The 16,993-nt window shown below is 45.5% G+C and overlaps 1 protein-coding gene across 1 annotated transcript; it reads right to left on the bottom strand.

Annotated features, from left to right (window-relative positions):
- Nucleotides 1-19: 19 nt before the first annotated feature.
- On the bottom strand, nucleotides 20-16,465 carry LOC118387783 (N-alpha-acetyltransferase 25, NatB auxiliary subunit-like). The gene is made up of 23 exons (XM_035776489.2): nucleotides 16,346-16,465; nucleotides 14,189-14,274; nucleotides 13,888-14,026; nucleotides 13,676-13,794; nucleotides 13,491-13,565; nucleotides 10,519-10,705; nucleotides 10,268-10,379; nucleotides 9,426-9,515; nucleotides 9,098-9,270; nucleotides 8,661-8,773; nucleotides 8,331-8,538; nucleotides 8,003-8,092; nucleotides 7,708-7,888; nucleotides 7,523-7,622; nucleotides 7,260-7,411; nucleotides 7,032-7,157; nucleotides 5,409-5,652; nucleotides 4,853-4,976; nucleotides 4,598-4,663; nucleotides 4,313-4,410; nucleotides 4,082-4,192; nucleotides 2,430-2,579; nucleotides 20-2,282 (listed from the first exon to the last, which is right to left on the bottom strand). The coding sequence occupies exons 1-23, from the start codon at nucleotides 16,401-16,403 to the stop codon at nucleotides 2,160-2,162; spliced, it is 2,925 nt and encodes a 974-aa protein (XP_035632382.1). The 5' UTR covers nucleotides 16,404-16,465; the 3' UTR covers nucleotides 20-2,159.
- Nucleotides 16,466-16,993: the final 528 nt, after the last annotated feature.

The raw sequence follows: 16,993 nt of genomic DNA, 5'->3' as shown, positions 1-16,993 counted from the left end.
GACAACATTGATACAAGACTGAAACAAAACAGATTTATTCATTTAAAAAAAAAAAAATCCTTTTGACATTCCAGTGTTTTTTGTTTTCCATTTTCTACCAAAAGAAAGACTGGGTAGGTATCAGGTGAGATGACATTCCAGATTGTCAACCACTTCTCTGCACATCAACAAATTCTACTCAGTCCACTAACAGCCTCTAGAGAGGGTCCATCCATCCGGGGATTTGGGCATGTGTCGTCCGAAGGTCATCTTTAGAGGGGTGTGTTTTGTAGGAGGATGAAACTGTTGCTCCCCTTCCATCCATGTCTTGTTTTAAAGAAGGAAAAGCTAAACCTACAAATCAAACTAAGCCAAAGCATATACTTCAATATTAGTCAGTCTGCTGCCTGCATTGGATAGTCTTTCAGTGCCCCCTGGTGGTCGTGGCACAAAACATTTGCTAGTTTCGTCTGCCTCGTTCGGGGTCGTACTAATGAACGTTGCAGATAAACGTCATGACTAGAGGACATGATTCCTCACTTTACATGTTAGACGCATCTGCTCTACACAGCGCATTTTATCTGAACGTTCCACAGTGCTACCGAACATACCCGTGATGTCTGTCTGATACAAGTCTCCTCTCCCTGCTTGGTGTAGGTCTAGCTGTCAGTTAAAATGCCATAGCAACAGAGACACATTTTTGGAATATAGTTACATACACAGTGACCGTTTTGGTTGGTGAAATTAATTATGTGGCGATTCAGCGCAGCTCATAACCGTTGACAAGATATTTTCTACAACAAAGGACATTCAACACATTTCCCATTTCATTGCAATCTGACAGGTTGGTTATCTTGTCTCCTTTGCATTTAGATATCTTAACTTTGGGTTTTAGCCGTTGTCAGAACCGTTTCATACAGTTCTACCCGTTTATTCGGAGAAATGACTGTCAGGTTTCTCTCCTACGGTGTTAAAACGAACCATCCACTCTGTTGTAGGTGTTAGCTAAACCAAGCGAGCTACACGCACCGACACAGAATTAAAAAATAAGCGTTAGCAAATACATTTTAGGTACTGTATGTATTTTCCGATTCACTATAATCTTGTCCCGTGATTGCTTTTTTTATTTGGCTTTCAAACCAAATTAAAAACTGAAATAAAAAAGACCAGTGGAAAAAATAAAGCAAACACAAGGACCAAGTTAAAAAGGAGTTTGGGATGAAGACTGAAATCAGACAGGCATTGATTGGTGGGGAGCAGGGAGATTAATTAACCAAGAGTGCACCACACCCAAAGGTACACACCTCCGGTCCTCTAGGGCTGTCTTCAGTTCTCCCCAGCTCTTTACTGACCCATTCAGTCACTGGTTGCCCGTAGAAGAGCGCACACAGCTGGCTTCTCAGGTTACTGGCTAAAAGGCCAGGCCTGAAATCACTGGAGTTGTGTACTCCCGCAAGAAACAGTTTAGGCTTTTCCGAGTTGGCCCCAGCGTTCAGCTTTCCTTGCGTGTACAATTAGTTAACAACCGTCTTTGTTCAGCTGTCCTTTGTTTTCATACAGTAAGCTAAGCACCATCTCCACCCCATTTGTTCTTATGAGCAGAAGAGTGTGATTGACAACAGTGTCCATGTTTGGGCACCCAGATCAGGCTTGGGGAGTGAGGAGTCCAACATGGAAAAAATGTTCTAATCTAACTGGGCTTCACCGTGGAAACAGACTGGAGAAAGAAAAAAAACTAAGGGGGTAGCTTATATTTCATTCACGTTCAGTCAAGGAGTTGATGTTCTGTCTGCAGACTATGTACAATCAATTATTGGAGTAGTTCTAAAATTGCTTATTTTGTTTGTCTATCTGTTGCTGTAGTATCTTTGAGGAGCTTCTCTGTGATGGTATCACAAACTGTGGTTCTGTGCTGAGCGAGAGCAGTGATGGTTTTCAGGGTGAGAAATGGCGGGAGGGAGAGGAGAATCCTGTGTGATAATAAAGACACCCAGACCAGGGGATATGTGGGGAAGGGGATGAAGTGAAAGAGAGGGCGTGTTGGTGGCAGGCAGCCCTCCTTTGAGACGAGCAAGGGGAGAAGGCTTTGGATGTGGGTGGACTTAGACGATAAATGGTGACAGTATAATGGTGATAGTTGGGTATGAAGATGTTGATTGAAGAGGGATGGTTGATGCGGGTCAGATCTTGAGGCTCTTCAGCGAATCGGCTCTCTTCCTCAGTAGATCTCCCAACTCCTGCAGCGAGCCAAGGTAACTACTCTGAACCTTGTCCATGGCTGCCCTCGTAAACCCACACTCCTCCTGGGAGCGAGAGAGGGTAGAGGTATAGATTGACAGAAAAATAAGAAGGGAGGGGGGGAATAAAGAACAGAAAGAAGCATGCTTTGAACTAAGCCAATGCTTAGGCACAAATCAATAATTCATACATACACGCCCAACACTACCAACCTGTGTCTGTGAATATCCCTCCTCCAGGGTGAGTGCTGCTAGTTTGAGGGCCGTCAGGCTGGCCTCCTGCCCCTTCACGTGATCCAGAGCCTGGGTCACAACACCCTGCAGGCTGCCTGTCCACTCCTGGAAGCCACACAGCACCACTGGCTGTAGGGGCAGAGGGCTACTGCGTGAATGGCTATGGTGTATTGTGAATAAATGAAGAAAATAAATGTAAATGCTTAAACTGCCTTTTGGGGGAGGGGGGGGGTGGGGTTTCTGTTAAAACGATAACATTTTCATAAAATGCAAATTCACAATGCAGCTGTGCTGCTGCCAGCATCGGGTTGGGTTTCATGGTAAGTCCCTTTCAGATGGTGAAGCGTTGCACTTGTACTACCATTACTGTATCTCAATTTCACCTCGCCAAGTGAGCATTTAACTTCTCAAAGTATTGCCATACACAACCTGGTCTCAGAGCATTTCGCATTATTCTGTATGTAAATCCGACACACTCCATTTAGTGTGCTATGTTATGTTTATTATGGTATGTATTCATTTGTGGATGTCCATCACCAATTTCGTATGATATGTTCTGAATTACAATTTGTATTATAGTTACAGATTTCCAAACGTACAATATTTTACGAATTCTAGCTAGGTGGCTTAAGTAATCAATCGTCTTATGTAACCATCATACTAAATTGAGTGTCCCGGATTTATATTTACTATGCTACGTCTAGACTATGAAACCAGGCTGCCATACAGGACTTTAATGCTATTTCTTGCCTTTCTCTGACATTTTCCCAACTATTAATGATGATGAGGTACTGGTGGAGAGTGGACTCCACGTCTGAATCCATTTCTGTGTAAAGATTCGATTCCGCTAGTAATTGACTCCTAAGATTCAGTATTTTTGGAACGGAGGTGACATTAGTTGCCGTACTTCCGAAAACACAAACTTCTGAGAACACAAATCATCTTTCATAGCAAGCTAGTGAGGGCAGAAGAGAGAAGGGGGGCACTGTATAGGCATGTCAGCCACCAGGCAGACAGTCAGAACCGTGCACTAGACCTATCTATCGGTAATTAAAAGCTGTATCTCACAATCTTTTGGCTTGCATGCGTCTCGCAACTTCAGTAAAGCAGGGCCTATCATCAATGAATAGGCATGGATATTGTACACGCAACAGACTGAACACACTCGCATCATTAGTGAAGAGAAAGAGCAGGAGTGTAATAATTAGTCCAAACAGTGGCAAAACGTTTTGCCAATAAAACAAGAGTTTCTATTGGACAAATGCAGGTAGGTCCCGCCTCAATTTGCTTCCGTATAAGAATGGGTGTAATAAATATGAAAAATAATTCACCAAAAGTAGACCAAAGTTCGATGTAAATTCCACAACTTTCCCCACAACTTTATAGCCTGTCGTCTCGAAAATAATACGTTGTTTTCTGATGACTGAAATGCTTTTTTTGCGGGGGGGACTAAATAACATTGATTTTCGGTTTGGGACTTCCCTTAACATTAAGATTCCCAATTTCGTTTAAATATTTGAACATTGAAACAGTCTAGTATCACTATTCACACCCTAGTAAGGTGTGAATAGTGATGGGGTCATTCCAGAGAAGGGTCGTCGGAGGATAAAGGTGAGGTAGTAACGGAGTACCATGGCACTGCTGCTGTCCTTCTTCTTCTTCTTCTTCTTCTGTAGGCTGGACTTGAGCGGTCGCAGTACGCTGGCAGAGTAACTGGCCACCCACAGCACCACACACACCGTCTGACCGGGAGACACACACACACACACACACCATTGCATGTTTCATATTATAATACATGTACATTTTAGTGATGTATTACTTGTGTATGTCTAGCGTGACTATAAGTGTAGTACACTGACCTCCACGAAGAAGACCAGCGTTTCTAATAGGGAGGGTCGGGTTGTCAATCTGCCGTCTTTCATCTCCAACACTTCTCCTTTACATCTGGATAACATCTCTGGGCGGAGAGGGGAAAGAGAAGAGGGGAGCGAGGGGCACAGATCAGCATGGGGGAATAAGAATGACCCACTGGTGATACCTCGACTAGAGACCTGAAGCTATGACGTCTCCTGTGGCTGACTAGACAGTCATTATTACCATGGACAGGTTGATCATCTTTAATGAAGATATCTGTGACGGTGTACCTTGGAGCTGTGCTACTGACGATTTGAAGGCGTTACAGATCTGGGTTTGGAGTTCCGTCGAGTCGTCTGGAGAGAGAAACTGAATAAAGAGCATGACAAAGACCTCCCTCCTTTCTCCTCTTCCCCTCTCCGCTACTCCCTTCTCCACCCACTCTCCCTCCCTCCATCTCCTTCCCAGTCCTGCTGCTCCTGCAGATGGTTGGAGGCAAGTGGTAGGGGACCCTACACCCCCCCCCCCTCATCTCCCTGTCTTACCCAGTCCAGTGGTCTCTAGTTCTCGTAGAGTCAGTGATAGTTGCAGAGCAGAGGCCTGACAGTGACAGCTGCCACTAGACAGAGCAGAGGCCAGGCGGGAGGAGGGAGGCCCCAGGAACGGGTACTAGAACAACACAACAACAGTTAGTGGTCCTGTGTGGCTCAGTTGGTAAGAGCACGGTGCTACCAGTTTCAGGGTCGGGGGTTCGATTCCTGCTGGGGCCACCCATATAAACATGTAGGCACTGATGTAAGTCGCTTTGTATGAAAGCGTCTGCTAAATAGCATACATTACATTATATAAACTGGGTGGTTCAAGCCCTGAATGCTGATTGGCCCACGGGTATGACAAAACATTTATTTGTACTGCTCTAATTACATTGGTAACCAGTTTATAATAGCAATAGGGCACCTCTGGGGTTTGTGGTATAAGGCCAATATACCACAGCTACAGGCTGTATCCAGCCCTTAGCTGTATCCAGCCCTTAGCTGTGGTATATTGGCCCTATACCACACCTCCTCAGGCCTTATTGCTTAAATATATTAGTGTGTGTACCTGTGTCTGTTTCTCTGTGATCTGGGCAGCGGTCTCAAGCGTCTGATCTAGCTGGGAGAGTAGGGTCTGGAGGGTGGAGCTTTTGGCCGATATACCATTCTCATTGGTCTTATCAGAGTTCCGTGGCGAGGGGGCGTGTCCAAGCAGAGCCAATGAGGCGAGGAGGCGGAGTGTGAGAGAGCGAACCTTCAACCAGACGGACTCCTCTTCTAGAGACAGACGACGATGCTCCTCAGTCAGCTCCCTGGAACACACACACACACACACACACACACACACACACACACACACACACACACACACAATTAACTGTGTTCATTTTATATGCAGACTGAGAAGCTCAGTTAAGGTGACTTTTAAAAGGCCATTCTACTCCGAAATGAATGTAAATGTAATTATAATGACACTATATAAAATCTCCAGAAATGAGTCCAATAACATACTGGTAAAATTATTTGTTAATACAATGATTTGAACATATTGGACCATAAGGGACCGAGTGGCGCAGCGGTCTAAGGTGCTAGAGGCGTCACTACAGACCCGTGTTCGATCCACAACCGGCCGTGATCGGGAGTCTCATAGGGCAGCGTCTGGGTTAGGGGAGGGTTTGGCAGAGGTAGGCTGCCATTGTAATTAAAAATAGGTCTCTTAACTGACTTGCCTAGTTAAAGAAGAAATCCTTACCACCTGTAGCCCAACAGAGCAGCATAGTGGCTAGAAATAAATAGACTGAAGCATGGGGTTGTCTATCTGTATGTACCTCACTGAGCTATAATCATGAGCTAGATCCTAAATGGCATCTTTTAGCTAACTAGCATCATATTGATGAATTCGATGCCCCACAAAACTGGCATAAACAGTGACAATAACGTAGGCGTACCTGTTAGGGTAACTTGGCAGTAAAACGCCACCCGGAGTAACACCCCAACTGCCTGTCCTTCTCAAAGAAACCCCTTCACGTCCCAATGCCCCCCCCAACACTTTCCCTGGTTACCACTCCTGCTCTTGCGCGGCTAAAAATGTACTCCGTCTCATCACAATTTAAGTCACTCTCAAAAATGGGATGGTGGATGGTGTTTTGACCCACGTTCCTTTCAGCCCCACTCTCCTCTATCCACTCACAACTAATTACCACGTGGTAACATGCGTAACCATGCCGCTGCTAAAATACTGCAGTACGCGCAATATTTAGGAGTTGATCAATAAAGTAGGACTGGAAATCTGGGATGCCCCTTACTTTAACAACGGCCATTGGAACGGCTGTTTTCCCAGTGATTGCACGATGAACTGTTGTGCATTGACGACTTGTCAGAATGCATCTTTATGGCACTCGCAACTACAATGTGCCTAGAGAGGAATATACATCTCTCCTAGAACGCACCACACGATGACTAGGTAAATAGATCAATTGTTCAACTATGGGTTTGTCTGTTGGTTCCATTCATTGCTCATTGTGTTTGCAGAGGAACAGTCTGTGGACTGTCTAAGCATCTTCAGGGATATTTCTTCACGTTCCATATTTGTGGCGTGGCTGCAATGATTTTGCCGTGGGCAAGGCGCCAAAGCTACATGACGGCGGCAGAAAAACGGATATAAGTCCTTGTTATATGTGTGTGTGTGTACCTGTCCTTGGGGTCCCAGCTTACGAGGACAGTCAGGTCTCTGTTGTCTCTCATGTTGTCCCAGGGAATATCATCTTCCTCAGGACACACACCCATCGCCTTCACACTCTCCTCCAGACTCAATGTGCTGGAACAAAACAGGAATATGTTACAGGTGTGTGTGGTGTGTGGTGTGTGGTGTGTGTGTGTGTGTGTGTGTGTGTGTGTGTGTGTGTGTGTGTGTACTAACACGTCAGCCTCGGTGTACAGGTCCAGTAACATCCTCTCTGTGCGGACCTGAGCGAAGTGCAACGATTGGTTGAGCCGGGTTCTAAACGCTATGAATTCTGGGATCTTCTCAAACGCTCCATACTTATAGGCCTGGATGATGTACTCGGAGGTCTGGGGGAGAAGAGACGAGGAAAGAGGACCGAGGTGAGAAAAAAACTTGGGGAAGCGTCACCAGAATATATGACATATTTAAGGACGTATTTAGATGTGACGGGGACTCACATCTTTCTGGTTGGAGTGGAAAAACCTGAGGGAGAAGTTACAGGACTGGGAGGCTGCAGCAAACTGCCCCAACGAGCCAGCATAACGAGTTAACAGATACCTGGGAGAGAGGAGAGAATATAAGGACCAGTGCATTGAGTCTGGTAACCGTATTGTATGGTGATGTGTTCGTACTATAAACCCACCCTATGGTGTCATGCTGCACATGCTTGGCATCCAGGCTGGAGTAGAGGTCCACTACGGGCTGGAAGGCTCCCAGGCGACAGAAGAGCAGCAGCAGCAGTAGTTTGAACTGGGCATTGGAGGGACTGAAGGACAAGCCCTCCTCTAACACGCCGAGACACTGCCAAAGCATGTTCTCATCACCTAACAACGCACAGACACAAATGTATGTTTGCATGTTGACGAACGCCCGGAGACAGCGAGAGTAGGAGGCGGAGAGGGAGAGAGGCGAGAGAGAAAGCGAGAGAGACGACTCACCAGTTTCTGTCCAGAGGTCGACGTAGACGTGGGCGGCCATGAGACAGTACATGTCAGAGAACTGGAGCTCTGTCTTCAGACACGACTTCCCTGTTACACACACACTAACTACAGTCAGACTCAAACCACTCATCTGTCTTCACAAAATTGTCATTGCATCTCTTCCTGCAGTTAAGTTAGATGCATAAAATGTTGGATAGACTGAAAGACGGAGAGGGATGGATGAAGATGGATTAGAGACGTATCGAGGAACGGATGCCCTTACCAAATTGCAGCCCACATAGTGGTAGTGAGAGCGAGAGAGAGAGAGGGGTGCTGCTGTTCTTACCAAATTGTAGTCCGTGGTGGTAGTGGGCTTTGAGTTCTGTGATGAGTAGTAGTTTGCCCTCTGTGTCCAGAGCATGTTGCAGTCCCAGCGCCCGGCTCAGCTGACACACACACAGGTGTCTCTGCAACGCCTTCGTATCCCCCGGAAACCCAAAGCCATCCTCACCCGCCTCCCCCAACGGAACCAACTCCCCCAGACGCTTTTTAAACTACAGGGAGGAGGAAGGAGAGAGAACAGGAGAGGAGGGAAATAGATATGGTATTGAAATCATGAAGGGCTTGGTTGGTTGACCAACTGCTATTCTGCAGGTGAGAGTGTGTGTGTGTGTACCTGTGAGCGTTGCTCAGGGGGCAGAAGGTGTAGGTATATCTTCAGGTCAGTAATGCAGCAGGGTTTGTCTCCAAACTTCCCAAAAAACTGAACCATCAACTCCAACGGGTCACCTGAAGACCAACAGCCAATAGAAACAGTCAACGCAAACAACCAAGGAAACTGTGGTGTGTGTGTGTGTGTGTGTGTGTGTGTGTGTGTGTGTGTGTGTGTGTGTGTGTGTGTGTGTGTGTGTGTGTGTGTGTGTGTGTGTGTGTGTGTGTGTGTGTGTGTGTGTGTATTCATGTCTCTGTGTGCGTCTGCATGTGTGTGTTAATGTGAGGACAGAGGAAGGATTTCTGCTGGTCAGTTGGGTGCCTGAGCTGCTCACAGCAGCAAAACACAAACATGCTGATTTCCTCTGAATGATACAACTGAGAAAAACACAGCTCTGGCACCTAGCTCTTTCTCATCTGGGCAGCCCCTCTGTCTCAGTCTGTGTATGAGTTCCAGGCAGGCCAGGTAGGGCCCTCTGAGAGGACGTGACTCCTTCTTGTCTTGCTCCTCCATCCTGTCCACCACAAACTTCACTGCCTCTGCCACCGTAGTCTGCACTGGGCCCTCCACACAGCTGGAGGAAGAGGGGAGGGACAAAGTGAGAGAGGGTCAGATCAGTTCGTCTTGTCTTCTCTTACATGACATCGTAAAACATCCATCAAGAGGAATAGTCTAGTCAGCTACTATATAAACTTTTCTCACTCACACAGACACACACACTGTACTCACTGCTCTCCTTCCTCAGGCTGGCTCCAGGACATGTCCATCAGGTGGAAGAGAGAGTCAAAATAGGAGAGATAGAACTGCCAATCATCAGGACTAGAGAGGAGAGAGAGAAAGAAGAGAGAGAGGAGAAAGGAGAGGAGAGAGAGAAAGGAGAGAAGAGAAAGGAAAGAAGAGAAAGGAGAGAGAAAGGAAAGAAGAGAAAGGACAGAAGCGAAGAGAAGAGAAAGGAGAGAAGAGAAGAGAAGAGAAGAGAAGAGAAGAGAAAGGAAAGAAGAGAAGAGAAAGGAGAGAAGAAAGGAGAAAGGAGAGGAGAGAAAGGAAAGAAGAGAAAGGAGAGAAGAGAGAAGAAAGGAGAGGAGAAAGGAGAGAAGAGAGGAGAGAGAGAAAGGAGAGAAGAGAAAGGAAAGAAGAAAGGAGAGGAGAACGGAGAGAAGAGAGGGGAGAAAGGAGAGAAGAGAGAGAGGAGAGAAGAGAAAGGTGAGAAGAGAGAGGAGAAACAAGAGAAGAGAGGAGAGAGGAGAAAGGAGAGAAGAGAAAGAAGAGAAAGGAGAGAAGAGAAGAGAAAGGAGAAGAGAAAGGAGAAGAGAAGAGAAAGGAGAGGAGAAAGGAGAGAAGAGAGGGGAGAAAGGAGAGAAGAGGGGAGAAAGGAGAGAAGAGAGAGAGAGAGGAGAGAAGAGAAGAGAAAGGAGAGAAGAGAGAGGAGAAAGGAGAGAAGAGAGGAGAAAGGAGAGATGGGAGAGATGAGAAAGGGAGAAAGATTGGGAGTTAGTGTGGGAGAGTTTTAAGACACAGAAATGCTGAATGTGCATAAATGTGACTATCGGAATATGTGTGTGGGTTCTCACTTTTTGAGCAGCAGCTTGTAGGACAGAGCGTTGCATTCAGGCCAGAGCTGCAGTCGTTGGTACATCATCATACACTTATTCTCTCTGCTCCGCAACTCACTGGTCAACTTCTCTATGGAAGCATGCACATAAACAGAATGAGTAGAAAGACATGAATAATTCACAACCTACAAGCTGCACAGATCCTCTCTCTGGGTCTCTAACACACACACAATCTCTGTCCTGCGTACACACACACACACCACTCTTACCTCCCAGTGGACCGCGGACCACGTCAAGAGCCTCCACACACTTCCCCAGTCGCTCCAGGATCATAAAGTACAGCTGCACCTCAGCCTCAGCCTCGATCTTCTCCTCCTTCACCATCTTCTCCACCATGCGCTCAGCCAGGGGCAGGAACATGGTCTGGGCCAGCTTCTCATCCTGCGCAGAGATGGCCTGAAACACACAGAGCAATGACACACATGCAAGCAAACCACCACCCACGGTCATACGTACAGACTCACACATATAAAGTCACACACACACACTTCTGTGGCTCAGTTGGCTCAGTTGGTAGAGCATGGCGCTTGTAACGCCAGGGTAGTGGGTTCGATTCCCGGGACCACCCATACGTAGAATGTATGCACACATGACTGTAAGTCGCTTTGGATAAAAGCGTCAGCTAAATGGCATATATTATTATTATTATTATTATGTTATTATTATTATTATTATTACACACAGAGTGAGTCACCCATACAGTGTCACACACACACAGAATTACACATACATACTCAGTCACACAAGCTATATACACTCAGTCTCCAGTGTATTAGGTACAGCCATCTAGTACAGAGCCCGACTCCCCTTTGCATCCTGGACTGCCTGAATTCTTCGGGGCACCTAACGTGTGCCAGGAAAACATTCCCCGCAACAGTTCCCCACCACCACCAGGCTGTATCGTTGACACCAGGCAGGATGGGGCCATGGACTCCTGACTCTGTCATCAGTATGACGCAACAGGAAATGGGATTCGTCGGACCAGGCAATGCTTTTCCACTCCTCAATTGTCCAGTGTTGGTGATCGTGTGCCCACTGGACCCGCTTCTTCTTGTTTTTATCTGATAGGAGTGGAACCCGTGTGGTCGTCTGCTGCAATAGCCCATCGGTGACAAGGACAGACGAGTTGTGCTTTCCGAGACGATGTTCTGCACACCACTGTTGTACTGTGCCGTTATTTGTCGCCGTTATTTGTCGGTTTGTGGCCCACCTGTTTGCTTGCACAATTCTTGTCATTCTCCTTTGACCTCTCTTGTCAATGAGCTGTTTACTCCCACAGGACTGACGCTGACTGGATGTTTTCGTTTGTTGCACCATTCTCTGTAAAACCTTAAGACAATGCAGTGCGTGACAGGCCCAGGAAGGCGGACGTTTCTGAGATACTGGATGCGGTCGCTTAGGTCACTCGTTTTGCCCATTCTAACGTACAATGGAACAGTAACTGAATGCATTGATCCCACTCTGCCTGCTTTATAAAGAAAGTCACAGCCACCTGACTCACTGTCGGTAGGAGCAATCCATTTCTGTGAATTAATAAACTGGCCACTGGGTATATATATACAGTTGAAGTCGGACATTTACGTGTCATTAAAACTCGTTTTTCAACCACTCCACAAATTTCTTGTTAACAAAGCTATAGTTTTGGCAAGTCGGTTAGGACATCAACTTTGTGCATGAATTATTTTTATTTTTTTACTTATTTCACTTATAATTCATTGTATCACAATTCCAGTGGGTCAGAAGTTTACATACACAAAGTTGACTGTGCCTTTAAACAGCTTGGAAAATTCCAGAAAATTATGTCATGGCTTTAGAAGCTTCTGATAGGCTAATTGACATAATTTGAGTCAATTGGAGGTGTACCTGTGGATGTATTTCAAGGCCTACCTTCAAACTCAGTGCCTCTTTGCTTGACATCATGGGAAAATCAAAAGAAAACAGCAAGACTTCAGAAAAAAAATTGTTGAGCTCAACAAGTCTGGTTCATCCTTTGGGAGCAATTTCCAAATGCCTGAAAATACCAGGTTCATCTGTACAAACAATAGTATGCAAGTATAAACACCATGGGACCACGCAGCCGTCATACCGCTCAGGAAGGAGACGCGTTCTGTCTCATACAGGTGAAGGTACTTATGTGCGAAAAGTGCAAATCAATCCCAGAACAACAGCAAAGGATCTTGTGAACATGCTGGAAGAAACAGGTACAAAAGTATCTATATCCACAGTAAAACGAGTCCTAAATCGACATAACCTGAAAGGTCGCTCAGCAAGGAAGAAGCCACTGCTCCAAAACCGCCAGAAAAAAGACAGACTACAGTTTGCAACTGCAAATGGGGACAAAGATCGTACATTTTTGGAGAAATGTCCTCTGGTCTGATGAAAAAAAAATATAACTGTATGGCCATAATGACCATCATTATGTTTGGAGGAAAAAGGGGGAGGCTTGCAAACTGAAGAACACCATCCCAACCGTGAAGCACGGGGGTGGCAGCATCATGTTGTGGGGGTGCTTTGCTGCAGGAGGGACTGGTGCACTTCCCAAAATAGATGGCATCATGAGGAGGTAAAAATGATGTGTATATATTGAAGAAACATCTCAAAGCATCAGTCAGGAAGTTAAATGATGGGTCTTCCAAATGGACAATGACCCCAAACATACTTCCAAAGTTGTGGCAAAATGGCTTCAGGACAACAAAGTCAAGGCATTGGAGTGGCCATCACAAAGCCTTGACCTCAATCCTATCGAAAATTTGTGGGCAGAACTGAAAAAGTGTGTGCAAGCAAGGAGGCTTAGAAACCTGACTCAGTTACACCAGCTCTGTCAGGAGGAATGTGCCAAAATTCACCCAACTTATTGTGGGAAGCTTGTGGAAGGCTACCCAAAACGTTTGACCCAAGTTAAACAATTTAAAGGCAATGCTACCAAGTACTAATTGAGTGTGTGCAAGCTTCTGACCCACTGGGAATGTGATGAAAGAAATAAAAGCTGAAATAAATCATTCTCTACTATTATTCTGACATTTCACATTCTTAAAATAAAGTGGTGATCCTAACTGACCTAAGACAGGGAATTTTTACTATGATTAAATGTCAGGAATTGTGAAAAACTGAGTTTAAATGTATTTGGCTAAGATGTATGTAAACTTCCGACTTCAACTGTATAGTGAGAGACCATGCCTACCTGCATGACAAGACTCATGACAGACCAGAAGTAGTAGGGGTTCTTAGGAACGATCTTATACAAAGCCATCCCTGCCTACAGCCAGAGAGAAAGAGAGACATTAGATAGAACTAGACAAAAGACATGAATTACTGTAGAACAATACATCATTTGTTCACATGTTATTACTGTGTGTGTGTTCTGACCTGCTGCATCTTCTTGTACTCCCCAACGCGGGCGTAGGCCATGAACAAGTGAGAGTGATACTCCTCGCTGAGGGGAACCTTCTTCACCGCAGCTTCATACAGCTTAGTCACCAACTCAGCTACAGAGAGAGAGGAGGGGGAGAGTCAACAGCGTCACAGCATCGAAAAGATCATATAGAGAGTTCTCTCTCTCTCTCTCTGTGTGTACTCACGGTGGTGCATCTCTCGGTACAGTATAGTGAGAGCCTGTAGTGAGTTGTCGTCGGTAGGTTCCAGGGTGGCCACCTCCTGGGCCAGGCTAAACGCCTCATCCTGCTTCCCTGTTCGCTGCAGACCGATGGCCTTCAACACCTGGGGAGAGGGAGATCTGCCTCAGTAACATGCCACCATCATCATCATCATCATAGGGGTGGGGAGTAGAGGTTAGTGGTAGGGGCCTATGGGGTCAGTTTTGAACAACTCTGGGCTCCATCTTGGGCCCTAAATACAGCCCAGAGCCAGAGTCCCACTCACCTTGGCACAATGCAGGTCCTTGTGTTTCTTCAGCAGTTTGTCAGCCTGCTGGATCGCCATCTTATTGTTGCCATTGTCCAGGTAGTCTGATGGGAGATGACATCACAGCATCAGTCAACCTACTCCATACAGTACATAGTATGAAGCACACGCCCACACCAAGTCAAGTCCCACACAAAGGGCAAAGGAGATATTCCTTCTATTTCTCTACAAACCATTCACAGAGACCTAAGACGCCGCAGCATCCACAGTTTTTTTATAGACCGGCACAGATTTCAATAATTCAACCAAAGCCATTATCAGGCTCTAAAAGGAGTTTCTAAAATGGCATTTTCAAGATGTATGAAGGACATGGGGCGGCAGGGTAGCCTAGTGGTTAGAGCGTTGGACTAGTAACCGGAAGGTTGCAAGTTCAAACCTCCCAGCTGACAAGGTACAAATCTGTCGTTCTGCCCCTGAACAACCACTGTTCCTAGGCCGTCATGGAAAATAAGAATTTGTTCTTAACTGACTTTCCTAGTTAAATAAAGGTTCAATACATTTTACATTTTTTAAAATGACAACAACAATAACACAGTAACTGGGAGAGGTGGAGAAAGAGTCATGGCCCTGATGTTCTGCTACTGCCTGTCTGATAAACTAAACCTGAAAATACACTCTGTGGTGCGTGTGTTTATGTGGTTCACTATGTGTACTGTCTTGAGTGGAGGTGTTTGGGCATGTGTGTATTTGTGGGAGTGCCCAAGAGTGTGACGAGATTAGAATGTCTATTTGTATGACCGATCGACAGTGTCTGTGTATTCGGTCTCTGACCTCTGCCATTGTTTGCGACCTTGATACACACAACTGTCTCTCACTGTGGTCCTCCCGTGGATCAAAGCACACACACAGTCCCTTTACCAGCACAAGCTTGGAGTCTAGGCTTCTAGACAGCTGGGTGCCAAAATTAACCCTGCCAGACAGACAGACAGACACAGTGTTCTACACTATGTCATCAGCCCAAATGGCAGCTAGGCCATAATCATTGTGACTCGTGTTGGCCATTATGGTTTCCCACTCTTCATGAACCAAGTTCTCCAAGATCAGTGCCAACTTATATACAGTATCTAGATCCATATAGCAGGTCTATTTTTCATTGTGTGCACACTCACTGACTGCATCTGTCACGTGATGATAATCAACTCTACATGGTTTTAGCAGAGCTTTTGAGGAAAGAGAAAAGTTGAGAGAAAACAGAAGCCTCAACAATGGTGAGTGTTTATTATAGCAGTCATTGATATAAATCTAACTGGATCTAGTTATCTGTATGATGGAACACGTCACTGGAATGTAATCGAATGGCCAAAAACAGAGGCTAACGTTGCAGCATCAACACAACCAGGCCTATCAAGTTAGCCAACTTTAATCCTCTTATGCACATCTGACACATAACGTTACCGTTAACTAGCCATGATCACTTAAAATCAGCAGAATGAGGCACGAAATGAAACACACCCGCTAATAAAGCAAGTTAACCAGCTAGCTAACGTTGGCATCACAGTTCACAACCATGAACACTTTCTCTTGCCCCTGAGGCTGCATTTTCTAGCGAGGTGAGCTTGCTCGGACGTTAAAATGCATCCGATCAATTTGTGTAACTAATAATACACCCCGATGTACTGTATCTGAACAACTAGCTACCTAGCTAGCTAACGTAAGTTAGTTGTTGATATTTCTGCCACATACAGAACTGTTTGCAATACGGTTCAGATTCATCTCGGTTTCTGCATACTAACATGGCTAGCTAGCTTATTAGGTAGCTTACCGGTAACTAGCTAGCTGTCAAATATAGGAGACCTGAACTTTACGAGTGAGAGAGACTGATCGTTGAAGCTCTTTTGGGGTTTCGTTTAAAGCAAAGCTGTCTCATTGTGCGTTATTGGTGGGCAAACGGTCTGCAGCTGTGCGCTGTCAGAATTGTGCTGACATCCACTCAAGGTGCACTGTCATTCAGCACTACAGGCGAATTGAGAACGGGGCTAAGACTTCGGGGGCCGCGGTACTGCCCACCGAGTCCCAGACACAAGGTACTGACCAGACGACCTCTCCGGTACGTCGATAAACACTGACAAAACATTTAACCAGACAGAGATTGGCTGTTTTTCTGCGAATTGTTACCGTAAATGGGTCTGAGTCTCCTGTCGTTAGGGTCTTGCACATGGCCTCTCGCCGCCATGTTGGAGGTTACCAGGGTATATGGCTGAGCATGCGCAGTCGCGTCAAACAGGCAGGGATTTTTCTTCTTCTTTGAGGTTTATTGGCAGACTACACTCATAATGTGTATTGCCGCCACCTACTGTACGGGGTAGTAAAATATCCCCCAAAACAAATTCCTACTAAATACCAAAAATAAAAAATACTAACCAAAAGTCATGCTACTTCTTCTGTTAAAATCCAATCTGACAGACAGGAATTAAAAGCGGGAGTAGGATTTCAGTAGAATTCAACTGAATTTTCAATAAACTCAAAACAGTTTATGAAAAATAAATGTTACAATACAGTCTAAGTATGTCTGTCAACTGCCATTAGCCCATATTGACATGTTATCATTTGAAAATATCAGACTGTTATTTCTTTCATCCAGTTCACAATGACACGTGACTGTTGTGTTAAGCTGTGCCACGAGGAGTTTATTTTAGTTTATTAGGGTCCCCATTAGCTACTGCACATGCAGCAGTAACTCTTCTTGGGGTCCACATAAAACGTACAAATCAATGTCAAAATACAGAACAGTTGTAGACAAGGACATTCAATAAATAAATTAAA

Source organism: Oncorhynchus keta, chromosome 9 (assembly GCF_023373465.1).
Source record: "Oncorhynchus keta strain PuntledgeMale-10-30-2019 chromosome 9, Oket_V2, whole genome shotgun sequence".
Lineage (NCBI taxonomy): Eukaryota > Metazoa > Chordata > Actinopteri > Salmoniformes > Salmonidae > Oncorhynchus > Oncorhynchus keta.
The sequence above is the reverse complement of the archived record's forward strand: the minus strand, read 5'-3'. Positions and strand labels throughout refer to the sequence as shown.